Source organism: Argentina silus (assembly GCF_951799395.1).
Source record: "Argentina silus genome assembly, chromosome: 2".
In the NCBI taxonomy this organism is placed as follows: Eukaryota; Metazoa; Chordata; class Actinopteri; order Argentiniformes; family Argentinidae; genus Argentina; species Argentina silus.
Window position 1 is genome coordinate 21767993 of NC_139656.1, and position 22410 is coordinate 21790402.

General features: G+C 44.5%; 2 protein-coding genes across 2 annotated transcripts in view; both read left to right on the forward strand.

The window, feature by feature from the left end:
* LOC310824351 (cGMP-dependent 3',5'-cyclic phosphodiesterase-like) overlaps positions 1-15212 on the forward strand; it is a 16275-nt gene extending 1063 nt beyond the window's left edge. Inside the window, exons 2-30 of the mRNA XM_083697210.1 lie at positions 4785-4874; positions 5206-5297; positions 5491-5600; positions 5848-5903; positions 6024-6083; positions 6202-6370; positions 7319-7371; positions 7458-7532; positions 7647-7688; positions 8389-8457; positions 8546-8676; positions 8961-9072; positions 9452-9491; positions 9733-9796; positions 9893-9974; positions 10192-10366; positions 10532-10644; positions 10964-11041; positions 11167-11289; positions 11379-11449; positions 11560-11682; positions 11775-11862; positions 12046-12093; positions 12281-12355; positions 12454-12553; positions 12645-12757; positions 13031-13069; positions 13170-13276; positions 13387-15212. Of these exons, the coding sequence (XP_083553336.1) occupies positions 4785-4874; positions 5206-5297; positions 5491-5600; positions 5848-5903; positions 6024-6083; positions 6202-6370; positions 7319-7371; positions 7458-7532; positions 7647-7688; positions 8389-8457; positions 8546-8676; positions 8961-9072; positions 9452-9491; positions 9733-9796; positions 9893-9974; positions 10192-10366; positions 10532-10644; positions 10964-11041; positions 11167-11289; positions 11379-11449; positions 11560-11682; positions 11775-11862; positions 12046-12093; positions 12281-12355; positions 12454-12553; positions 12645-12757; positions 13031-13069; positions 13170-13276; positions 13387-13678 (2790 nt within the window). The 3' untranslated portion in view covers positions 13679-15212. The remainder of the gene's footprint in view (positions 1-4784; positions 4875-5205; positions 5298-5490; positions 5601-5847; positions 5904-6023; positions 6084-6201; positions 6371-7318; positions 7372-7457; positions 7533-7646; positions 7689-8388; positions 8458-8545; positions 8677-8960; positions 9073-9451; positions 9492-9732; positions 9797-9892; positions 9975-10191; positions 10367-10531; positions 10645-10963; positions 11042-11166; positions 11290-11378; positions 11450-11559; positions 11683-11774; positions 11863-12045; positions 12094-12280; positions 12356-12453; positions 12554-12644; positions 12758-13030; positions 13070-13169; positions 13277-13386) is intronic.
* A 268-nt stretch (positions 15213-15480) lies between these two features.
* Positions 15481-22360, forward strand: mtmr2 (myotubularin related protein 2). The gene is made up of 16 exons (XM_083686798.1): positions 15481-15688; positions 15925-16027; positions 16158-16181; positions 16279-16342; positions 16493-16587; positions 16844-16948; positions 17104-17208; positions 17481-17564; positions 17677-17826; positions 17968-18156; positions 18298-18483; positions 18641-18847; positions 19139-19231; positions 19327-19440; positions 19574-19750; positions 19967-22360. The coding sequence occupies exons 1-16, from the start codon at positions 15609-15611 to the stop codon at positions 20126-20128; spliced, it is 1938 nt and encodes a 645-aa protein (XP_083542924.1). The 5' UTR covers positions 15481-15608; the 3' UTR covers positions 20129-22360.
* Positions 22361-22410: the final 50 nt, after the last annotated feature.

Sequence of the window (22410 nt, forward strand, 5' to 3'; positions counted from 1 at the left end):
GCTCCATTGCAGCAGTTAATACAGATCCTTGTCTATATTTGGGCATTGTCAAGGTTTCAGGTGAAAAGGTTCAGTTCTTCTTTTTGCCAGAGTAGAGCGTAGCTTTTTGACTTCTCTCAGCCTAAAAATATCTCTCTCTCTCTCTCTCTCTCTCTCTCTCCGACACACACAAAGAGTGTTGTAGAAGTCGTCCTTCCCTCCCCTCCTCTGTTAACAGCATGGCTAGCCTGACTGCTGTGCTGAGCCCACAGTCTTGTTTGGCTAGGGAGTATCACAGGAGGGAGATAAGGAATCAGCATTGGCTCAGTGTGTTTGGAGAGGCATGGGCGTTTGTGTGTGTTCTACTGTCATTGTAATGAACAGTGTTTGACTGCAGTGTGATGAGGGTTGAATATGTGATTAATTATAACAGCGATCTCATCCTCTCATGGAGTGAAATGATCTGTTATGATCCTGCCTACAAGACACTGTTCGTTGTCCAGGGACGAACAACATGTTTAGTATGCAGCAGAGATATTAGCATGAGGGCCACTTCACTCAGACCTCTATGTTAATGAAGATCTCTTGAATAATGTGAAATGATGATGAAACACAGAGCCAAGGAAAATTAAAAGGCTCAAATTGATTGTCTCTTTCACGTTGAAGTCAAAAGCGCACTTAGGCCATCGACCCATTATTCATCTATGAAGTCACCAAAATGACCTCCTCTCATTGTCCCAGCTCATCTGCCTCACCCTCCCCTGCTCTACCACCTGTCTGTCTTTCTGGGTATTTGTTTTGGTCAGGTTTTGTGTTTGACACCCACAGGACCATCCACGCATAATCCATTGTGCACCTGAGGCCTCAGAGTGCAATAATCAGAGAGTCATGTCATGCCAGGGACTTCCTCTCCTCTCCTCTCCTCTCTACTGTATCAGTTGACGACAGTAGGTCAACAGTAAGCCCCTCGTGACGACTCTGACAGTTCCAGGTGGCCTGTCAAGTTGACTGGCATCATAGCTGCTCACAGCTGCTAGTATTGAGTATGAACCCCATGATGGGCTCTGCTCATGAGAGTTGCCACAGTGCCAGGCGAGTGGTAGTTCTGTGATGCGTTTCCTGTCCGTCCGCATCACTCGTCGGAGAGGTGTCTGTCTCAGTGTGTGGGGTTCCAGGCAGTCACACACAGTCACAGACAATCACACACAGTCACATAAAGACCCACTGGGACCATGCTGTTGGCATTTGAATTCCTTGTCAGAGCATTGCAGTGGTGGGGGTGTTCACTGCTTTTCACGGTCAGAGTCTGCGGCGCTGACGTGCACTGTGTACGCATTCTACGGGGTAAAAATAGGGGAAGGTATTTCTAGGTCACAACTGGCATGCTGATCAATCAGAGCTCAACCCACAGACAGCTGTGTCAGCAGCATGCTATCATGCTGACCTTTCCTCTTTACCCTCTGACCTCCCTTGGGTTTACAGATACTGTAGCAGTGTTTGTCTGACTACCGTTTTGGAGGAGCCTAGTGTCCAGCCTCAATGAATCCATCAGAGTTGTGTCAGCCCACTGCACCCTGCACTGAGGCCACCGGTAGCCCTGTCTCAGGGATCCCAGCCTGCTAGGAGAGGGATTATAGCAGTTTTCCAACATTACAAATGTAAAGGTCTGAACACCACAGGTCAACACTGCAGGCTCACAGACCACGCCGTTTAATAAACGGTGTGTGCTTGTGTGTGTAACCTCCCTCATATACTGTACGTGGAGGAGGGTAGACGACAGGTGTTTGATGTGCACGGATGGGTGGCTTCTGCCCAGGAAATGAAGACAGGAGAGAAACAGCGTTGATACCTGCTGGGAGGGTGGAGGAGGTGCCACTGTCCGTGTGCCACGTGTCCGTGTGCCACTGTTATTATTTGGATGGGATGAAAGCGGTCTATCACCACTCATACAGTATACATCTTGCCTATAGTCACTCCTTAGTGGGTTTAAGAGGCTAAAAATGTGGGAGTCTGGTATGTTGAAATTCCACGCTTATCACCCTGATGAAGTGTGGGGATGGAGTCTACATAAATCATTTAGAGGAGCTAAATGTCTCTCTCTCTCTCTCTCAAACACACACACACGCACACGCACACGCGCACGCACACACACACACACACACACACACACACACACACACACACACACACACACACACACCACCTTCTCATTCACCCCTGCAGTAAGTGCCCTAGTTTGCTCTGTCCCAGTCGTGTCTCAGTCTGTCTCATTATTTGTACTAAAGCCTATTTCAGATGTCCCACACTAGCAACCTCCTCACCCATGACCTATTTACTGGACACATTATACACACAACTCTAGACAATCATTCAACCATTCCATATATAAAACAGATACACCTCACAGTGGCCCACTTAGCCCAAAGTAGAGAGAATTGTTTATGATTCCCATTATGCCAGTCAACGTCTCTACTCAGAGTGGCGACTAATGTGAGAACGCTTACAAGGTGTTTTTGCTACCGTTCACAGGACAAAGTCTGAGCACTGTCTAAAGGTAAACACCAAGTGGACTCATTAGCTGTGTATGTGTGTGTGTGTGTGTGTACATGTGCGTGTGTGTGTAATCACACAGAGGTAATGCTCGCTCATTCTTAACAGTAGGTCTTGTCTAGTCTTGCTCTCTCCCTCATGAAGCACACTTCGACCATCTAACTGTAACCTAAGAACTGATTTAGGCTAGGTCTCTGCCTCAAATCTCAAGCCAGGTTAATTTGCCATTTGTATCAGTGAATTGCAGTTACAGCAATGTACAGAGAGAGCTTACGATAACAATTCTCCCAATATACAGGGGGGTGATCTAAAAGCTGTTGACAGCCTTTTTATTTCAAAGGGCAAAGGGATAGAAATGACCCCCAAACTCAAAACAGAGGTCATCTCCAGGCTGGCTAGCCATAGCCACAGGTCAAAGGTCAAAGCTGAATGACCACAGGTGGAGCAGCTCAGGTGTAGTAAAGCAGAGAGGCTGCTCATAGGTGGAGTACAGTTCTATTGATTCCAGTTGAAGTGATAACTCCCTGCTCCTATTCTCTATGAAGGTTAGTGTGACCTTTAGCATAGATTAGTTCTCTCAGACACATGACGCCACATGCAACAGCACCCCCCAGCTCTCCCTAGACCTCTAGTAGAAGCCAGGTACATTACTGACGATTCCTTCCCATTTAACATTGTTTAGGAGTGCATTGAAAGGGCCTACTGTACTTGTTGCTGCCTGTAAATTAACGTCAAACTCTGAGCAGAAATTCCCCACTCCTGGGAGATAAAGAGGGTAAACACCAGATGCACCTATGTGATAATAACCCAGTGTGCTGTTGTTTACCCCTGTCCTCCTGAGACACTCATATGACGCACATTCCCCAGAAAGACTGGAGAGCGAGTCATGTTTGCTCTGCTCTTGAGAAAGGTGGCTCTCACTGATTAGCTAGCGAAGCGCCACTTCAGGTTTAGCAGCATTCTCAATCATGGATTTTTCTAAATGGGACATTTCACTGAACTCACTCTGGTTTTGGGGGATTAAGGTTGTGTGCAATGTAGTGGCCCAATGATTAACCCTAACCCAAATCATCGGTCTAAGTATATGAAGTCATCAAAGTAAGGAAGGAAATGGTAAATGTTGCCTGCGGCACGTGAGTGTGTGTGTGCATGTCTGTAGGCCTACTGTATGTGAGATTGAAATGAAACATCCCTTCACGTGTGTGTGTATGTGTGTATGTGTGTGTGTGTGTGTTTGTATGTGTCTGTAGGCCTACTGTATGTGAGATTGAAATGAAACATCCCTTCACGTGTGTGTGTATGTGTGTATGTGTGTGTGTGTGTGTGTTTGTATGTGTCTGTAGGCCTACTGTATGTGAGATTGAAATGAAACATCCCTTCACGTGTGTGTGTGTGTGTGTGTGTGTGTGTGTGTGTGTGTGTGTGTGTGTGTGTGTGTGTGTTTGCATGTGTCTGTAGGCCTACTGTATGTGAGATTGAAATGAAACATCCCTTCACGTGAGTATGTGTGTGCGCATGTGTGTGCATGTGTGTGCCTGTGTGTGTGTGTGTGTGTGTGTGTGTGTGTGTGTGTGTGTGTGTGTGTGTGTGTGTTTGCATGTGTCTGTAGGCCTAATGTATGTGAGACTGAAACAAATCATCCCAACAGTGTATATATGTTAATCATTCTTAGTCTCTGTTATCATTCTCTTCCTTGAGAAAGCTGATGCAGGTCCAAGGTTTATGAATTGCATCACTAATGATGTAGCAATATAAAACAAGCAATCTCTCCAGAGCAGGTGCTCTTCAAAGCAGTGTCATTGCTGAAAAAAAAGCAGTTAGCTTCTGTTTTGATGGTGTTACATTTTTGATATACATAATTACTTGAGATTACATAACGTCACTTTAGAAATGAAAAAATGAAAAAAAAAAAATATTGTTCACTGTTCTGGAGGCTGGATGTTGGTTTATTTGTAAACATTTGCAAGTGAGTTTGCATAAAGACAAGAGAGCTCTGTGCAGCTGACTGTTTCAGTTTTCAGAGAAGTGAGTTAATATCCTGTATTGGTTGCTGCCACAGCGAGGGTGTTGGAGGTAGAAACGGTCTGGCTGTATTCTACAGTGCATGTGTCTCCAGTGAATATGAGCTACTGGAGAGGCAGCCCTGTGTGAATAACATCCAGAGCCCATTCATCCTGCTTATAGACAATGCTCCTCTGTGCATGTGCACCAGTGTTGGGATGTTTGTGATATTTACCCTGTACTTCATTTCCCAGGATGCACTTCTCCAACTGGCCTCAGTCACAGAGCCCTCCTCCCTGCGCGATGCAATCAGAGAGGCTCTCCAGACTGTCCTCTCAGAAGTGGTGTGTATCCATGGTCCAAACCCTATTCACCTAGTCTAGGTACAGGTGACACAGAGAGAGTGACAGACAACAAACCATAGACTAAAAGACCATACATTTATTATGACCAATTGATATCGAGACATGTTTCCAAAATGATCTCCTCTTTGGTGAATAATTGAGTGCTTCATAAACACAGATTTTGCTACAATTCCAATCCAATTCATCTGGTATACTGGTTAGAGGAGAGGTTCTGATTTGTATTGATCTGTTATATTGATCCATAATTAATGTATTATAATAGTCAGTGTTTTCTGCCATTAACAGGATGCCTCCCTGCTCTCTCTCATAGGACAGTGTGTATGTCTATCTATTAGAGGCAGACACTGGATGCTTGTGGTGTGAAAACCCACCACATGAACTACAGCAGGAGGGGAGACTCAGGTATGAAGGACTGATAGTTGGCCTGTATACTGTAGCACACTCAGTTGGCACTACCATTTACTGACTCAGCAGCTCTATGACTTGACCAGCCTGCTGGTCTTTAGCCTTTTTCAGGAGGGGCACCACTAAACACTCTTCTATTCTACTTACAGCAACATGTTTGAAGTGTTAACCAATCAGATCTCTCTCCTAGGGATGCGTTTGCCCAGCAGAGGCGGGTACAGTGTGAGGGACTACCTTCATCAGAACTACAGGAGCAACTGGGAGAGAGCCTTTCAGAGCCACTGCAGGAAGACAAAAGAGGTGTGGGTGTGTGGGTGCATGTGTGCGTGTGTTGCAGGGAGAGGAGCCTCTATGGAGGTCCCATATGAGATACTGCACCTGCTCTGCATATATTTTTGGAGTTTCATTTTCAAAGCAGTACACAATGGAGGGCAAGTGTCAGGTATGATCCTAGTCCTTAGAGACCCATACTCACCTCTCCTGGCCTGTCCGCCTCTCCATCCACTCTTGCTCTATCCTCCCACCATCCCCCCTACCTCCACCTCAGTGCTGATCATTCCCATCCTGGACCAGGACCAAGGCACAGCTGCTGCCCTCCTTGTGGTAAGCATGCACCATGCGCCATGTAACCACCCCACTTATATGCTTACACAGTTAGTGAAAGATGTCACCTAAATATACCCACTTTATCTGTCTCACTGTGGCTCTTCTCTGCCCTGAAAGGTGCTCTGCACCCGGCCCTCTGAAGCCCAGGAACAAAGGCTTAACATCCTGGAGAAACATGTAAGGACGTCTCAGTGGCCCTCTAGAGTGTTCTAACAATCTGCTGAGGCAGCACAGCACGTCTTTTACTGTTGCAGTGCAGCTAACATATTTCTGTGACTGTGTTTGTCCCTGACAGGTCACTGTAGCCTGTAAGAGAGTCCAGGTCCTGATGGGTCAGGGAGTCACCCAGAGGGTAGAGGTCAACAGGACACCACGTCCATCCCAGAGTCACATATCCCTGACCAAGAGGAGTGTGGCTGATGTGGACTGCAGTGAACTTGACCAACAGATCCTGACACTCTGTGGTATGATAGTTGGGTGGGGGACCAATGAAGCTGAAGCACCTTACTGTTATGTATTTAAGGGACCTCTACCTGTCTTGTTTGATGTATCATATAAGCTATGTTGGTGTGTAGGTCTTCCTATGCTGTACTGTTCATTCAAGATTCAAGATTCAAAGTGTTTATTATCATATGCACAGTAGAAAACATGTTTCACTGTACAACGAAATTCTTGCTTTGCTGTCCGCAGAATGCCAACCAATGTAAAATATAAAATACTAAAGAATATACAATATATACTAAACAAATGTACAAGACAGCAAAATTTAAGGCATAAAATAAAATAGCAGCAATAATAATAATAAAACAGTGCAAATGTAGCAGTGCAATTATGCAAACTGGAAAGTTCAGTTATTGAGGTAGTAAGGTTATATTAATGTCCTATGGGTTGTTTAGGAGTCTGATGGCAGTGGGAAAGAAGGAGTTCTTCAGTCGGGTGGTCCTGCATTTAACACGTCTGTACCTCCGGCCTGAGGGTAGAAGTGTGAACAGTCCGTGCTGGGGGTGGGTGGGGTCCTTGAGGATGGAGGCGGCTCTCCTGTGGACTCTGCGGTGGTAGATGCTCTGCAGAGAGGGCAGTGGAGTCCTGGTGATTTTCTCAGCAGTCTTCACCACTCTCTGCAGGCGTCTGCGGTCCATAGCAGTAGTGCTGCCGTACCACACAGTGATACAGCTAGTTAGGATGCTCTCAACAATGCAGCTGTCGAAGTTGCTGAGGATCTTGGGCGACATGCCAAACTTCCTCAGCCTCCTCAGAAAGTACAGCCGCTGTTGGGCCTTCTTAACCAGCTGAGTGGTGTTAAGTGTCCAGGTGAGGTCCTCGCTGATGTGGACGCCCAGGTATTTGAAACTGCTCACCCTCTCATGTATTGTACACTGTTGTTGATTTGAAGTTATTCTTTCACTCCTTAGGTGAGCTTTATGACCTGGACGCTGCCTCCCTCCAGCTTAAAGTCATCCATTATGTGAGTTCAGGGCCATTCAACCAGAATCAACGATCACTTGATTAATGCATACATTTGAATGTAATTTCTGCATGTTTGATTTACAGCTGGAGCAGCAGACTCAATCATTGTGCTCTTGCTTACTTCTGATGTCAGAGGATAAACAACAACTATTCTGCCAGGTACACACACACAAGATGTGCACACATAAGACACACGCATTCACGTGCGCACACACACACAAACAAACACACACTGTCAATGTACTGAGATGTTTTTCGTATGTTCTTCCTCAGGTAGTAGGAGACAAGGTTCTGAGGGAGGAGATCAGTTTCCCTGTAAGTTACCTACCTTCCTCTCTGTACCACCTGTGACCCTGCTGCTAAACGCTGCTTCACTCAGTCTGCCTGCCTGCCTGCCTGTCTGTCTGTCTGTCTGTCTTTGTAATGGCTGTAGACCAAGGCAGAGGACTCAATCGCACGACTCGGGACAAAAGCTTAATCCAAAAGAATAATCCTTTAATTCCAGAAAAGAGTTTGGTACACAGGTAGACAATTAGCAGGGAGACAGATATCCAAAAAGGCGTAGGCAATGTAGGGTATGGTACACGGGTAGTCAGTCAAATAGGAGGCGGATAATCCAACAAGGAATAGGCAAAAGACAAACTTGGAAAAACGAACAAAGATCAAAAACCAGGTAGACAAGAAATCACTAAGAAAATTGCTGGGACATTTTGACACTAAGGCACAAAGATGAACTGGCAACAAGACAGGGGAAACACACAGACTAAATACACAGGGAATGATGATGAGGAACAGGTGAATCCAATCAGGGCGGGGTAGACGATCACACAGGCGGGAAACACAAAGGCAGGTAGTGAAGTGTCTGGAATGAGAGATAAGGTGAAAGACACAAAAATAAACAGGGAACAAAAATTGAATAACATGAAACAAAGACAAACAAACGAACAAGACGAGACGTAACAGTCTTTCTGTCTGTCTTCCTATTTGTCCATCTGCCCGTCTGCCTGGGTTCCAGCTGACGTTTGGCCAGCTCGGACAGGCCGTAGAGAAGAAAAAGAGCATTTCCCTGCAAGACGTCACACCAGTAAGCAGACCAATATCCCCTGATCACTTCAATATTGGAATATTGCAGAAGTTTGCAGTCTTACAGTGCTCTTTCCCTTTGACTACAGGAGGAGCATCAGCAGCTGAACAGCACTCTGGGGTTTGAAGTTCTCTCCATGTTGTGTGTTCCTGTTGAATGCCGGGCCACATCCAAGGTTGTAGCCCTCGCCTGTGCGTTCAACAAGAAGGGTGCAAACAGGTGTGTGTGTGCGTGCGTGCGTGCGTGCGTGCGTGCGTGCGTGCGTGCGTGCGTGCGTGGGTGGGTGGGTGGGTGAATTCTCACTCCAGGCAGGTGGAGAGCTTCAGATTTTTGCAGAGGAGGTAGCAGAAATGGATGACTGAGAAAGTGTGCATCCAGTTGTGGTATAGAGGATCTCTGTAGCCGTGTGCGTGCGTGCGTGAGTGTGTATCTGTGTCTCTCTACATACCTTATACCTGTGGATGATACTGTAACATGACGTGAGTGTGTTTGTGGTCCCTCAGACACACAGAGGCAGATGAACACATAGTGCAGCACTGTTTCCGCTACACCTCCTCAGTGCTGACCAGCACACTGGCCTTCCAGAAGGAACAGAGACTCAAGTATGAATGTCAGGTGAGGAACCCCTACCTGACTACATGCACTAACCACTTAATCCACTGCAACAGACCAGGCTTATAAACTGGACTGTGCCCACCCTAACAACTTCCATTGAGTCTCACTACAGAGAATCCACATCTATCTAGATAAGTACTTTATTGTCCCTTAATGAGGAAAACTAGATTCACATCCCATTGTCCAAATAACAGCAAGAAGATATTGCTCATATTATATGACTCTACTCATATTCTATTGCCTCCCACATACTGTACTTTGCACTAAAGTCTACCCACACACATTGCTACTGTAGGATACTCTCCACTTCCCACCTAAACCTGTCAACTATGTCTGTCTGTCTGTTTGTCTATCTCTCTGTCTGTTTGTGTGTTCATAGGCCTTGCTTCAAGTTGCCAAAAACCTTTTCACACACCTCGGTGAGTAATATACTGTACTGTACAACACACAAATACACAGATCCATATTGACTCAGGGGAGGCTGGTGGAGGTAGAAATCTGTGCATTACAATGAGCCTGCTCTCTTCAACCTCCACCAGCCTCCCCTGATTGACATCACTCAGTGCCCACCATCACCTTAGTTTCAGTGGAATCATTTAGGGCATGATTGTCAGTTGATATTTGTTAAAAACATAAAACATTTTCTCTCTCTCTCTTTAGATGATGTCTCAGTCCTCCTGAAAGAGATCATTGCAGAAGCACGGAGCCTCACCAATGCAGAAATGTAATTATAGCCATACAAATTATCTAGGATGATATATAATAGAAGCATTATTACTTACATGTATTTATCTGTCCCATCATGTCCCATCTCCTTCAGTTGCTCTGTGTTCCTGTTGGACTGTGTCAGTCATGAACTCGTTGCCAAGGTGTTCGATGGAGGAGTGGTTATCGATGAGGAGGTGGGTCTTCATCCTAACTCTCTCTCACCAAGGCCAGTAGGGCCCAATTGTGTTCCAGGTGGCTCATAACACTGAAGCAGTGGCGGCTTCATTGTAATGCATGGAATGGAATGAGGAAATAGCAATCATCAACAACAACTCGACCCACCAACACTAGACTGTGTAGTATACCCAGCAGGTCTTCCTCTTCATGTTCTCCCTCCTCTCCTCCTCTCAGACAGAGCTGCGTATCCCTGCTGACCAGGGCATCGCTGGCCATGTGGCCACCACAGGGAAGATCATCAACATCACAGACGCCTACTCCCACCCTCTCTTTTACCGCGCTGTCGACGACAGCACAGGCTTCCGCACACGCAACATCCTCTGCTTCCCCATAAAGGACGAGCATGGAGGTCAGCCTCTCAGTCCATGTCTTTCTTTCTCTCTCTTTTTCTCTCTCTCTCTTGTTTCTCAGCCTCCATCTTTCCATATGCTCTCTGCTAATCATTTTTGCATAATAACCAACAATCCCTTCCCCTCTCTCTCTCTCTCTCTCTTTGTGGTGTCCTCTCGTTCAGAGGTCATAGGAGTAGCTGAGCTGGTCAACAAGACTAATGGCCCTTGTTTCACCCGCCTGGATGAGGATTTAGCCACAGCCTTCTCCATATACTGTGGCATCAGCATTGCTCATGTGAGTGCACGGCAATCCCCTCACCCCTCCCTCCTCCCAGCTACTGAACACTTTCCTATAGAGATATTGTACTGTCCTTTCAGTATAGAGACATGGTACGGTGCTTGCATTGATTGCAACCTCACAATATGGTATTTCTTTAAAAGAGGAACATATGAATGTATTCATTCACACAGATTAATTGATTTTTCCACATGTTTTTTTAGCAGTGGCGTGTTGTTAGGATTTATGATTAATTAAAAAGTGCATCATGGCATAAACGTCATGTATGTTGACTCATGTCTCATGATAAGTGACGCTGTGCTCTCTCCTCCACCAGTCCCTGCTGTATAAGAGGGTGGATGAGGCCCAGTTCAGGAGTGAGGTGGCCAATGAGATGATGAAGTACCACATGAAGGTAAAACAGCCAAGCCCCTCCTGAATATGCCACTCAAATCTTCATCTCAGTGGTACCAAACCATTCTGTTTGGTCATGTGATTCAATCAATGGTATGGCATTCAACCTTTGACCCTGTGTGTCAGGTGTCAGAGGAGGAAGTGACCCGGCTGCTGACTGTGGGGATCCAGCCTGTGTCCGACATCCACCCCAGCTTCTCCATGTTCACCTACACACCACGCTCCCTGTCAGATGACAGCACACCTACGGTGAGCTGACACAGTCATACACTTGAACATTAACACTGGCAGTAACACTGTGTGTGATATTAATCTTCTCTGTTGTTTCCAATTGTCAGGCCATTATCAGCATGTTTGAGGACATGGGCTTCATAAACACCTACAAGATCAACATGCACACACTGGCCAGGTGAGAATTCCACCACAGCTTTACAAAACACACACACACACACACACACACACACACACACAGACACACACACCATCCAATAGATATTGACTCTGTTATCTGTTCTCTAGGTTCTGTCTTATGGTGAAGAGGGGCTACAGAGATCCTCCATATCACAACTGGATGCATGCTTTCTCAGTCACGCATTTCTGCTACCTCCTCTGCAAGAATCTGAAGCTCTCCAACTACCTGGAGTGAGAATTCACATCACACACACACACACACACACACACACACACACACACACACAATGCAAGTCAATAGCTTTCTCTTGTTTCCGCCACAGGGACATAGAGATGTTTGCTCTTTTCGTATCCTGCATGTGTCATGACCTGGACCACAGAGGAACCAACAACTCCTTCCAGGTTGCATCGGTGAGGACATTTCAATCACTAACATCACTAAAACACAGATAATCCAGATATTCACACACACACACACACACACACACACACACACACAGACCAATAAAGGCCCCCATTTTATACTGTATTTATGTCACACCCCCCACAGAACCTTGCATTGCAAAAATGCGCTCTCTGTCTCCTCTTCTCCAGAAATCTGTGTTGGCTGGCCTGTATAGCTCAGAGGGATCTGTGCTGGAGGTAAATGGTTGATTCATGAATCAAAAAATATTATTTATGCCTTCATATTGGGGGTCCCTTATCCTGAGGCAACAGTCCAACAGGGCTTTATTGTGCTAGGCCTTGCTTCAACTGGGTCGTTGCTGTCCTCTACTGGCTGTCAAATGTAATTGCTGCCTCACAATTGACTGAATTCTCGCATGCACAGAGACACCACTTTGCTCAGGCGATCGCCATCCTCAACACCCAGGGCTGCAATATCTTCGAGAAGTTCTCCAGAAAGGTTAGACGATGGCCGTGGTAGGCCTCCCTTGTCTAATAAGGTTTAGTGGTGTTTGTTACCATTGATTTTGGATGATGTTTCCACACTGTCTTCGGCAGGACTACCAGAGGATGCTTGATCTGATGAGAGACATCATTCTAGCCACAGACTTGGCTCATCACCTGCGCATCCTAAAAGATCTGCAGAAAATTGCTGACAGTCAGTACCTTATTCCAACTCCCTGTCTCAACGTCTTATGATGGATAGTCCCCTCCTCTTTTCTGACACTTCTGTGTGCTCTCCCCTCCAGAGGGGTACAACACTGATGACCCTCAGCACCATAACCTGCTACTGTGCCTCATCATGACCTCCTGTGACCTCTCTGACCAGACCAAGGACTGGAAGACCACCTGGAAGATTGCGGTAGGAACACGCTGACCTGCTTTATTCAACTGTGTTCCATCCCCACTTGCACTATGTTTTCAATCACCCATCACATGCAAAAAAAAACACTCAGTCATCCTCCTGACCCTGATATCCTTTCACTTTTCTCATATCACCCTTTTTTCTTATATTTCTCTTTCCATGCTCCTGTATACTGTAACACTTCAAGATTCATTAATTCTTTGTCAATATTCCTAGTAAGATGTTATATGTACTATGTTAACAGAAACCACATGGTTGTTTTTGTTACAGGGACTCATTTACAAAGAATTCTTTTCTCAAGGAGATCTGGTATGTACTGTATGGCACTTATAACACCATTTTCTCTATATGTCACAAGGATATACTTTATTACATAGAACCCTTACAATCTCGGTCCCTGTGGCTGCAGGAGAAGGCCATGGGGAACCGGCCCAGTGAGATGATGGACAGAGAGAAGGCCTACGTCCCAGAGCTGCAGATTGGCTTCATGGAGCACATCGCTATGCCCATCTACAAGTGAGAGCTCCACCCCCTCCAGGGGATACGATTATGATCAAAGACAGTGTGTGGTATGTGTTAATGCAATGGTGTACTTTACTTTTCTCCTGCCATTCCTCCTCCTCCAGACTCCTCCAAGACCTGTTCCCTAAATCAGCAGAGCTGTATGACACAGTGGCCACCAACCGGGAGCAGTGGGCCAGAGTCTCCCACAAGCTCAACATTAAGGGGTTGCCCAGCACCGACTCCCTGGACTTCCTAGATGAGGAGGTTGAGTTAATGCAGGATGGACCTGACGAACAGGATGGACAGGACAGACAGACGGAACAGGGTGGGGACAGTGGGACCAATGGTGGGCCTCCAGTTCTAGGGCACATAGAGGGCCCATCTCAGAGACAAGCAGGAGTGATGGAGACCTAACAACTACAACAAAGTGTTTTTGATTATGTCATACCCCAAATGGAGTATGGCTCACATTGTTTATCACCCCATACAAATACACCTATTTTACAGGTTCCTGTGCGGTGTTGTGACTGACTTTGTGTAAAGAAATCAAAATGATCATCAGAAAGTCTTTAGTCTGCATCAGAGGCATCATATATGCCAATTAGCTGACGCTTTTATCCAAAGCGACTTATATTGCAGTGAGTGCATACATTTCAGTATATATGGTCCCAGCGGGGGCATAGGGGGCACAAAGGCACATCCCCCTTCAGATTTGTCCTGTTTTGAATTTTTCCAATGTTTAATTAATCACTATACTTTAAAGTGTATGCCGGTTAAATGGCGTTAATTATTGGGTTATGATATTATAAGTTATAGTGGGACAGTTAAACTCTTAAGGCATATAAGTTCTTAAAGAACCAATGTGTATCATTAAATGAAATGACCATCAAACAGCTAAGTGGGTATCAGAGCATGTGAGCAGCGTGGAGCGCAAGCTGAGCGAGGAGCGGAGTGGGGAGGGGGTTGTCTGGAGTGTGGAGGGCATTTTGAAAGTGGACGTAGAGCGGGAGAGCGGAGCGCAACATGCTCTGGTGGCTATGCTTTGATAACCTATGCAGAAAACAGATTTATTTTAGACATCAAATTAGGCATAGGGATTATGGCTCCAGATTGCAGAAAAAAGCAGTTTCAGGTGTTGGAGAAATACAAAATGCTCCTGCTCCTCCTTCCTCATGTACTTGGATTCCCTTCTAAAATATTGGCTGCATGACGCCCCTGACCTGCATCATGGCCTGTGTGGAACAGCACAATACTGATTCAAAGAGACAGAATGAGAATGCTTAAACCTTGGAGAATGATGCTTTGAATAATGCTTTGGACTTATTTTACAATTATACTATTTTTCTGTTGCTTTGAGTTTGTCATAATGTTGTTTGGTCTTTAACGGCAGGTATGAGGGTTATCAGGTTGTACGTTGTGAGTAAACTGAATATTACAATAGCTTGCCTTATTGTTTGTGTTGCCTTTAACATGAAAAACTGCTGGACTGATGACATATTGTAGTACTGTACAACAACATTGGATTGGAATTTGTTATGAACTGTACTTTTGTTTTGTCATTCTATCTAAAATTATTATCTACTAGCTGATATCACGCTCTTAATGGATCAGTTGATGTTGGATTGAGAGGAGTTATACAACCAGAGGAGACCCTTCATGCCTGTATCCCCCACACTTTGTTTTCAGGGTTTGGTCTAAATCTGGGGTCATGGTAACTCAACCTTTGGATGCTGCTTTTTGAATGTGTGACTCAATGTAGACATGGCATGGGGTCTATATGCATATTTGTTCTTGAACAGAATATTCAGTTCTTATGTTTGTATGCATATTTGGATTTTCCTATTTCCAAAAAAGCCGATGGTAATTCTGTGAATTCTTATCTGTTAACATGCACTGGATATTTATATTTGTTCCCAATATCTGTGCACAAGTAAAATGTTTTGCACAATGTCAAACTGCGTTTCATTATGGGTGTGGCGTTTGTGTCCTTTCTCAGTGCTCTTAACAAGTCTCCCTTTCCTTCAGTTCCCTTACAATAATCATGATAAGTATTCGGTTTATATAATTACATTATCTATTTAATCTAGTGATGATGATGATGTAGGTTTGACTACATGAAGTAACCAGTAGTGGCGGCAGGAGGCGCCACCCCAAACCTGAAAACAAACCACTCCCTTGTTGTCGTGATTAGGGAACTCTGGGAAAAGATGGCAGCTTCCTATCCTTACCTCAGAATTACTTTTCACTAAGGTTGAACATCAAAACAGTTGTCTGTCGATATCTGCCCTCTCCTAAAAAAAAAACCTGTGTATTCATATATTGAAAACTTTGACAACATTTTAGCATGGAGAAGAGCGGTAGCATCGATAGCCTGGGCTCGAAGCAATCCTCTTCAAGACAGCCGAGTGTCGATTCATTGTCCAGGTGAGGCTCAGCTATTCGAGCTTGGTTTATACATTACCAGTTCAAGAGCTGACTATTTTATATATAAAGTAGCTAAACGCGATGAAACGTTCTTTTCTTCGTTTTATGTACCATTTGGATGTCATTAAATGAAAAATATGTAAACTAGTGATCAGGTTTGTTAGCAAGTAGATTGCCATGTTTTTGTACATGTAAGTAGGTCAGTGAGACATATCTTGTTGTCACGCTTTTGACAGTACCTCCACGTCCCGTTCTGACCGGTCCTCTCATGCCAAGCCCCCCTCAGCGATGTCCTCTGACTCTGTCTCTACATCAACAGAGTTCTCCCCAGAGCTGCGGGTAGGTAGATGGCTTTCTTTCTTGGCCTTGGTAGCTAGCCCCTGGACTAAGACATGGTACTAATGGTTAGGCTAGATTGACATTATCTGTTCTGTATTTGACACTCTTCCCTTTCCCCTACACTTATCAGGGCAAGCCTAAAGCTGTTGCCAAGGTAATGTACTTTATACACTCTTTTGTGGGAGTGCATTTTAATTACATTTTAACTCAGTATGTATGATTTAGCTATACATTGAATGTGTTTTTCACAGGTGCTCAGGGATACAAGCAAAGAAGAACCACAATTACTACCAAAGGAAAGTGTGCAAGACATGGGTAGGTTATCGTCCCATGTGTGTTTATGACCATCTAATAACAGATTGACATCCATCATGTAAATCACAGTTTTGTCAAACTGCCTGTCATAGCTATACTTGAGTACTTAAAGTAATACTCAAACTTCTCCATGCATGTACTATGTAACAGCCAAAGATGTCACCTACATCTGTCCTTACATCGGTGTGCTGAGGGGGACACTGACTGTCACCAACTACAGACTTTTCTTCAAATGCATGGACAGGGTATGTTTGCTATATTATGTACTGAAAGTGAATTTTGAATCTCACTGACAGACAATTGCTAAATCTGTTAACCTTATTCCTTTGTCAATCTGTTATCATTCCACCCATTCAACAAACAATTACAGCCCATACAGGGGGAGACAGGAACGTTTGATTTGCATTGTGTTTGGGTTTGGTTATCCCAGCCCCGAGACATTACCATAGGATATTGCTCAGGATCAAACTCTAGGTTGACCTGATCCTTCTTGGCTCCAAGGAACCAGCGTTTGTGCTGGACTTGCCCCTTGGGGTAGTGAGTCGTGTAGAGAAGATCGGAGGTGCATCCAGCCGTGGTGAGGTCTCCTACGGACTAGTCTGCAAGGTAAGCTCTATGGGCACTGTGCCGAAACTTCCTTCCTTTGATGTTTGACTTGATGCTCTGATAAAACAAACACCAGGTTATGTACTGTGCTGTTCCCCAAGGAGTTTAATAGACACTGGTAGCATTCCATGACCTGTCACTCTGACCCTCCTCAGGATATCCGTAATCTGCGGTTTGCACACAAGCAGTTGGAGGACTCGCTCAGGAAGTCCATTTTTGAGGTCCTGATGAAATTCGCCTTTCCTGTTTCCAATGGCTTGGTGAGTGAGTGTTTTTTTTTTAATATATATATATATATATAAATATGTTTTTAGGGCATTTCTGCCTTTTTGGGATAGAGACAGTAGAGATTGACAGGAAGGATGGGAGAGAGAGGAGGGATAGGTCAAGGGTCGGAATCGAACCAGGAACCTTGCGATTACGTGGTGAGTGAGTGTTTTGAAAGTCTCCGATATCCCTTGCCTGTGAGTGTGTGTGTGTGCGGGCTCAAGGCCAACTGGCTGGTTGATTTTTTTACTCTTTTATCCCCCAGCAAATGTTTGCCTTCGAGTATGGGCAAGTCTTCCCAGAGAATGGTTGGAAAGTGTATGACCCTCTTTCGGAATACAAAAGACAGGTATAAGCTATAAGTATTTCTGAGTTCAGGCGACTGGTAAATTTGGGACAATGGGATATTACCAGGGAAGACTTGTATGTGTTCATGTTTTTTGTGTTTTCTTTTGTGGTAGGGCTTACCCAATGAGAGCTGGAGGATAACAAAACTGAATGATCACTATGAGCTGTGTGACACATACCCATCAACCCTTGTGGTGCCTGTCAACATCCCTGATGAGGAACTGAAGCGAGTGGCTGCCTTCAGAGCCAAGGGCAGGATACCTGTGAGTCACCCTAATATGAAGCCATTTATGTACCACTCATACTATTTATTGCCCTAGGCCTTTGAGTCATCCTCTCCATTTATGTAGTTACTATCTTTCTGTGTGACTGTTCATGGCGATGCCTCTGTGGTCTGCTCTCAGGTTCTGTCTTGGATCCACCCAGAAAGCCAGGCCACAGTGACCCGCTGTAGTCAGCCCATGGTCGGCGTCAACGGGAAGCGCAGCAAAGAAGATGAGAAGTACCTCCAGGCCATCATGGATGCCAACGCTCAATCCCACAAGCTCTTCATTTTTGACGCGAGGCCTAGTGTCAATGCAGCTGCCAACAAGGCAAGTTACTGTCTATCACCCTTGCAGACTGTGTCTCAATGGGCTTTTCCTGGTTAAATAAAGGTTAAATTAAAACATCTAGCATCAAGTGTGAAAACTATGTATACAAAGAGATGCCTTGATTTTCCTTATTTTCCTCAGATGAAAGGAGGTGGATACGAGAGTGAGGATGCCTATCAGAATGCAGAGCTGGTGTTCTTGGACATCCATAACATCCATGTGATGCGTGAGTCACTGCGCAAGCTGAAGGAGGTGGTATACCCCAACATAGAGGAGTCCCATTGGCTCTCCAACCTTGAATCCACTCATTGGCTGGAGCACATCAAGGTGAAGATAGAAGGAGGAAGACATGGAAACTTTTGATTGTGAATTATGTAAACATATATTTCATGTAAAAGAGTAGAGATGCAGAGGGGAAATGCTGTAAGTGTAACCAGAATTCTGTATTCCTAGCCTGTGTTGAACTCTTCCGTTTGCTGTGCAGCTGATTCTGGCTGGGGCACTGCGTATCGCAGACAAGGTGGAGTCTGGGAAGACATCAGTGGTTGTGCACTGCAGTGATGGCTGGGACCGCACTGGCCAGCTCACCTCCCTCGCCATGCTGATGCTGGACGGACATTACCGTACCATCCGCGGTTTCCAGGTGCTGCTGGAGAAAGAGTGGCTTAGCTACGGACACCGCTTCCAGCTGGTAAACAAGCCACCCCTTCGCTCCTCCACTTAGCTATGTTCTCTATACCAAGACATGTTACTTGGACCACGTTCTTGAGACTAATTGCATTTTTTTTGAATGCCTGGGATATTCCGATTTGGTATGAGAAGTTAACTCTTAACTGGACTGCTTTCTAATTTTCCTGACACAGGTCATGCGAGTCTACCATGGCCCATGGCACAGCTTCACCCTTCCTGTTTCTTGTCTTCTGGCCACCCATTCCAGTCACATGACTTCCTGTTCTATTCCTCCCTTCCCCTCTGCTTTCAGAGGCTTGGTCATGGGGACAAGAACCACACAGATGCAGACCGTTCGCCTGTCTTCCTGCAGTTCATAGACTGTGTGTGGCAGATGACCCGCCAGGTGAGACACAGCCAGTGGTGGTGATAGGACGGCAATTTGACAAACCTTGTTTGTTTTGATCACCTCTGGATAACAATGTCACTTGTTTTCTGAAGTTTCCTGCAGCCTTTGAGTTCAATGAGTATTTCCTGGTCACAATCCTGGACCACCTGTATAGCTGTCTGTTTGGGACGTTCTTGTGTAACAGTGAACAGCAAAGGGTGAAGGAGGTGAGAGCATCATCTAGCATTGCATTATGAACATGTCTTTCATGAATTAAAGTTTGTACAGTTATGAATGTCCTGTTGGATATGATTGATTTACCCGATATTCCCACCCACATTACATGATTTGTTTTGTCAGGAGCTGCCCAAGAAGACTGTCTCCCTGTGGTCTTATATCAACAGCCAGCTAGACGAGTTCACCAACCCCCTCTATGTGAACTACTCCAACCATGTACTGTTCCCTGTGGTCAGTATGCGCCACCTGGAGCTCTGGGTGGGATACTACATCCGCTGGAACCCTCGCATGAGACCACAGGTATGCAGAAACAGCCTCATTTTGATAGCAGGATAATGTTGAAAGGAGTCATGATATACTGTAATTACCTTGTAACAGACACGTTTATATGTCAAGTTTCTACTTATTTTCCCCCACTAATTTAAATGGCCTTTCATGTGGGATCATGCTTGCACATGACTTCACAACAGGCTATTCCAGTTTGTCACTTTGTTTGTATGTCTTCCTTTTTCCCAGGAGCCTGTGCACCAGCGCTATAAGGAGTTGCTGGCAAAGCGGGCGGAGCTTCAAAAGAGGGTGGAAGAGCTGCAGCGAGAGGTGACCAATCGCTCTGCCTCTTCCTCTGAGAGGGCAGGGTCTCCCACCCGCTCCATCACCCCTGTGCAGACCTTTGTTTGACAGGACATACAGTGGGGATGTTGAAAGGGGGTCTAAAGAAGAGTAGGTGCCATGCAACATGAGTAGGTGCCATGCCCACACACAATACTGCACTCAAAGGGACCTGTGTGACACACCCTTGCTTGGCATGACACACTGCTTTAGGAAGCAGCCACCAAGTGTCTGTAGAACCATAGTATTGGTCTTGCTCCACCTCGCTGCTGCTCCAACAGCTGTGGTCCTAAAGGGTCTGCACCAAACAGAGGTGCTTCTCTGTCTCAGGCCACGTTACTACAGCCATACTCTACTCCACTGATAGGCAGGAGTACATGCAAACATGTGATTATCAAACCTATCAACCTAACTACATTACGTATTAATGCATTTGTTTATTTTAAGTGATAAATACACTAAAGGATTAATAGGATAAAAACAAGTAACATACTAAAGAGGGATGCATACTTCATTCCTCCATTGTGCAAGTTTGGTAGAGAATTGTTAAAAAGCCATGGTAAAGATATCCTAGTAGCAAGCTCAGATTTACTTCCTGGAATATCTATTAAATATTTTTGGGGGGTCAAAATACCACTGTCTCTACCAAATGGCATTGGAGTTGTTGATTACAGAATTGACAAATGTTTTGACCAAATAAGTGTGAATATTTAGTTGTACTGTATATGACATTCCATTTTCATCTTATGAGTTGATATCAGACCTGGGTTCAAATAGTATTTGTAATCAACACTACTTGATTGAACTTGTGGCCCAATGGAACTAATGAAATAGTCATTAATAGTGCAAACCTTGCCCATCTGGCACTCCACGAATGCTTTTGCAAACACTCAAATACTTTTTGACCCAGGTCTGGTTGACATATTGACATATTTCAAGGTGTTGAGTTCCCTTAGGCTTACAAATTAACTACAGATTTTTTTTTCTACTCCTAATTGTGTCAGATGGTTGTATGTATAGTTTACACTGAGCTTCATGTCTCAGTCATAACTGATTGGTTGATGATGTGTAGACTTTTTTAATACTGGCATATGCAGAGTCATATATATATATGTATTTGGCTCTGGACATAGACTGCAAAGACCAGTTAATAATTGAATGCAATGAGTTGTCAGCTTGGTCTTACTTGAAGATGATGCCCATGTGCACAAGTATCAATGTACATCTCTAGATCACTCCCTCAGCAAAGATGGGTAAATATTGGGGTAGTCTTATGGATTATTGAGATGCAGAGTAGCAGTATGTTGTGCAGTGCATCTAGTTAAAGGGAGGATAAGCATCTTGATGCTACATATTTCCTAATGAGTGATGGTGTTAGAACGTAGTATAATGAATGTATATGAAAACTTTTGCCTTGTTTAACTCATGTATTTATGAAGATGAGGTCTAGAATGACTGTCTCACCTACCAAGACTCATGGGCTCTACTCCTGTAAGACTGAACTGTTGTTGATGTGCATTACATTGTCGGGTTGGGGGTGTAATCGGCTTCCTTAAAGTGCTTCCTGAAATATCATCCCATGGGATCTTAATAAATGTTGCATATGAATAAAATGAAGAAGTATAGAGAAACTACAAACTAGCACTAACTATCTTTTCATGGGAGTGAAGTTAAGTTAAGACTCATTAAAAACATGCCTCACATAGCAAACAGTATCACATACACTGTTTACCAATTGTGTGAAAACAATGTTTTTCTCAACAAGGTTTTGTCTTTGAATACTATGAAAATGGTCTGATTCTTTTACAAACTAACCAAATAAAAGCAGTTTGCCTCATTCCTCACTAGCGCAATTAAGTGACCATTGTATTGGTTTTGTGAATCACTCTGTCAATTAATTGAATATTTCCTTTCTCTCATGAATTTTGTAACTTCTCAAAATGTTTTATGTCCCTTAGAATACTTGGAAATACTGGAAAAGAAATCCATGTCGGATAGAATTGCAGGCCATTCATTTACATCAACATGACAAGCTTAAGACTTATCCACTTCCACTGTCACTAATACACTTTTAACAGGGATGTTTTGATAGATTATTTGTTGTTGTTTATTTACTTGAAATGTTCATTTGCTAAATAGGAAATAAAGCGTAACCATTTTTAACTTTCATGTGCACCACAGACTATTAGTAGATCTAACGTCACAGTTCATCTGTTACCCAGAGAACATATGGACTAGTAGCTCATCCATCCTGGATTTACTTTGCTCTCTGACTACTGTTGACCTTATCTACTGCATAAAAAGCCAAATAAAATCGAAGGTTTGTTACTCAATCTTTCTAGGTATTCATT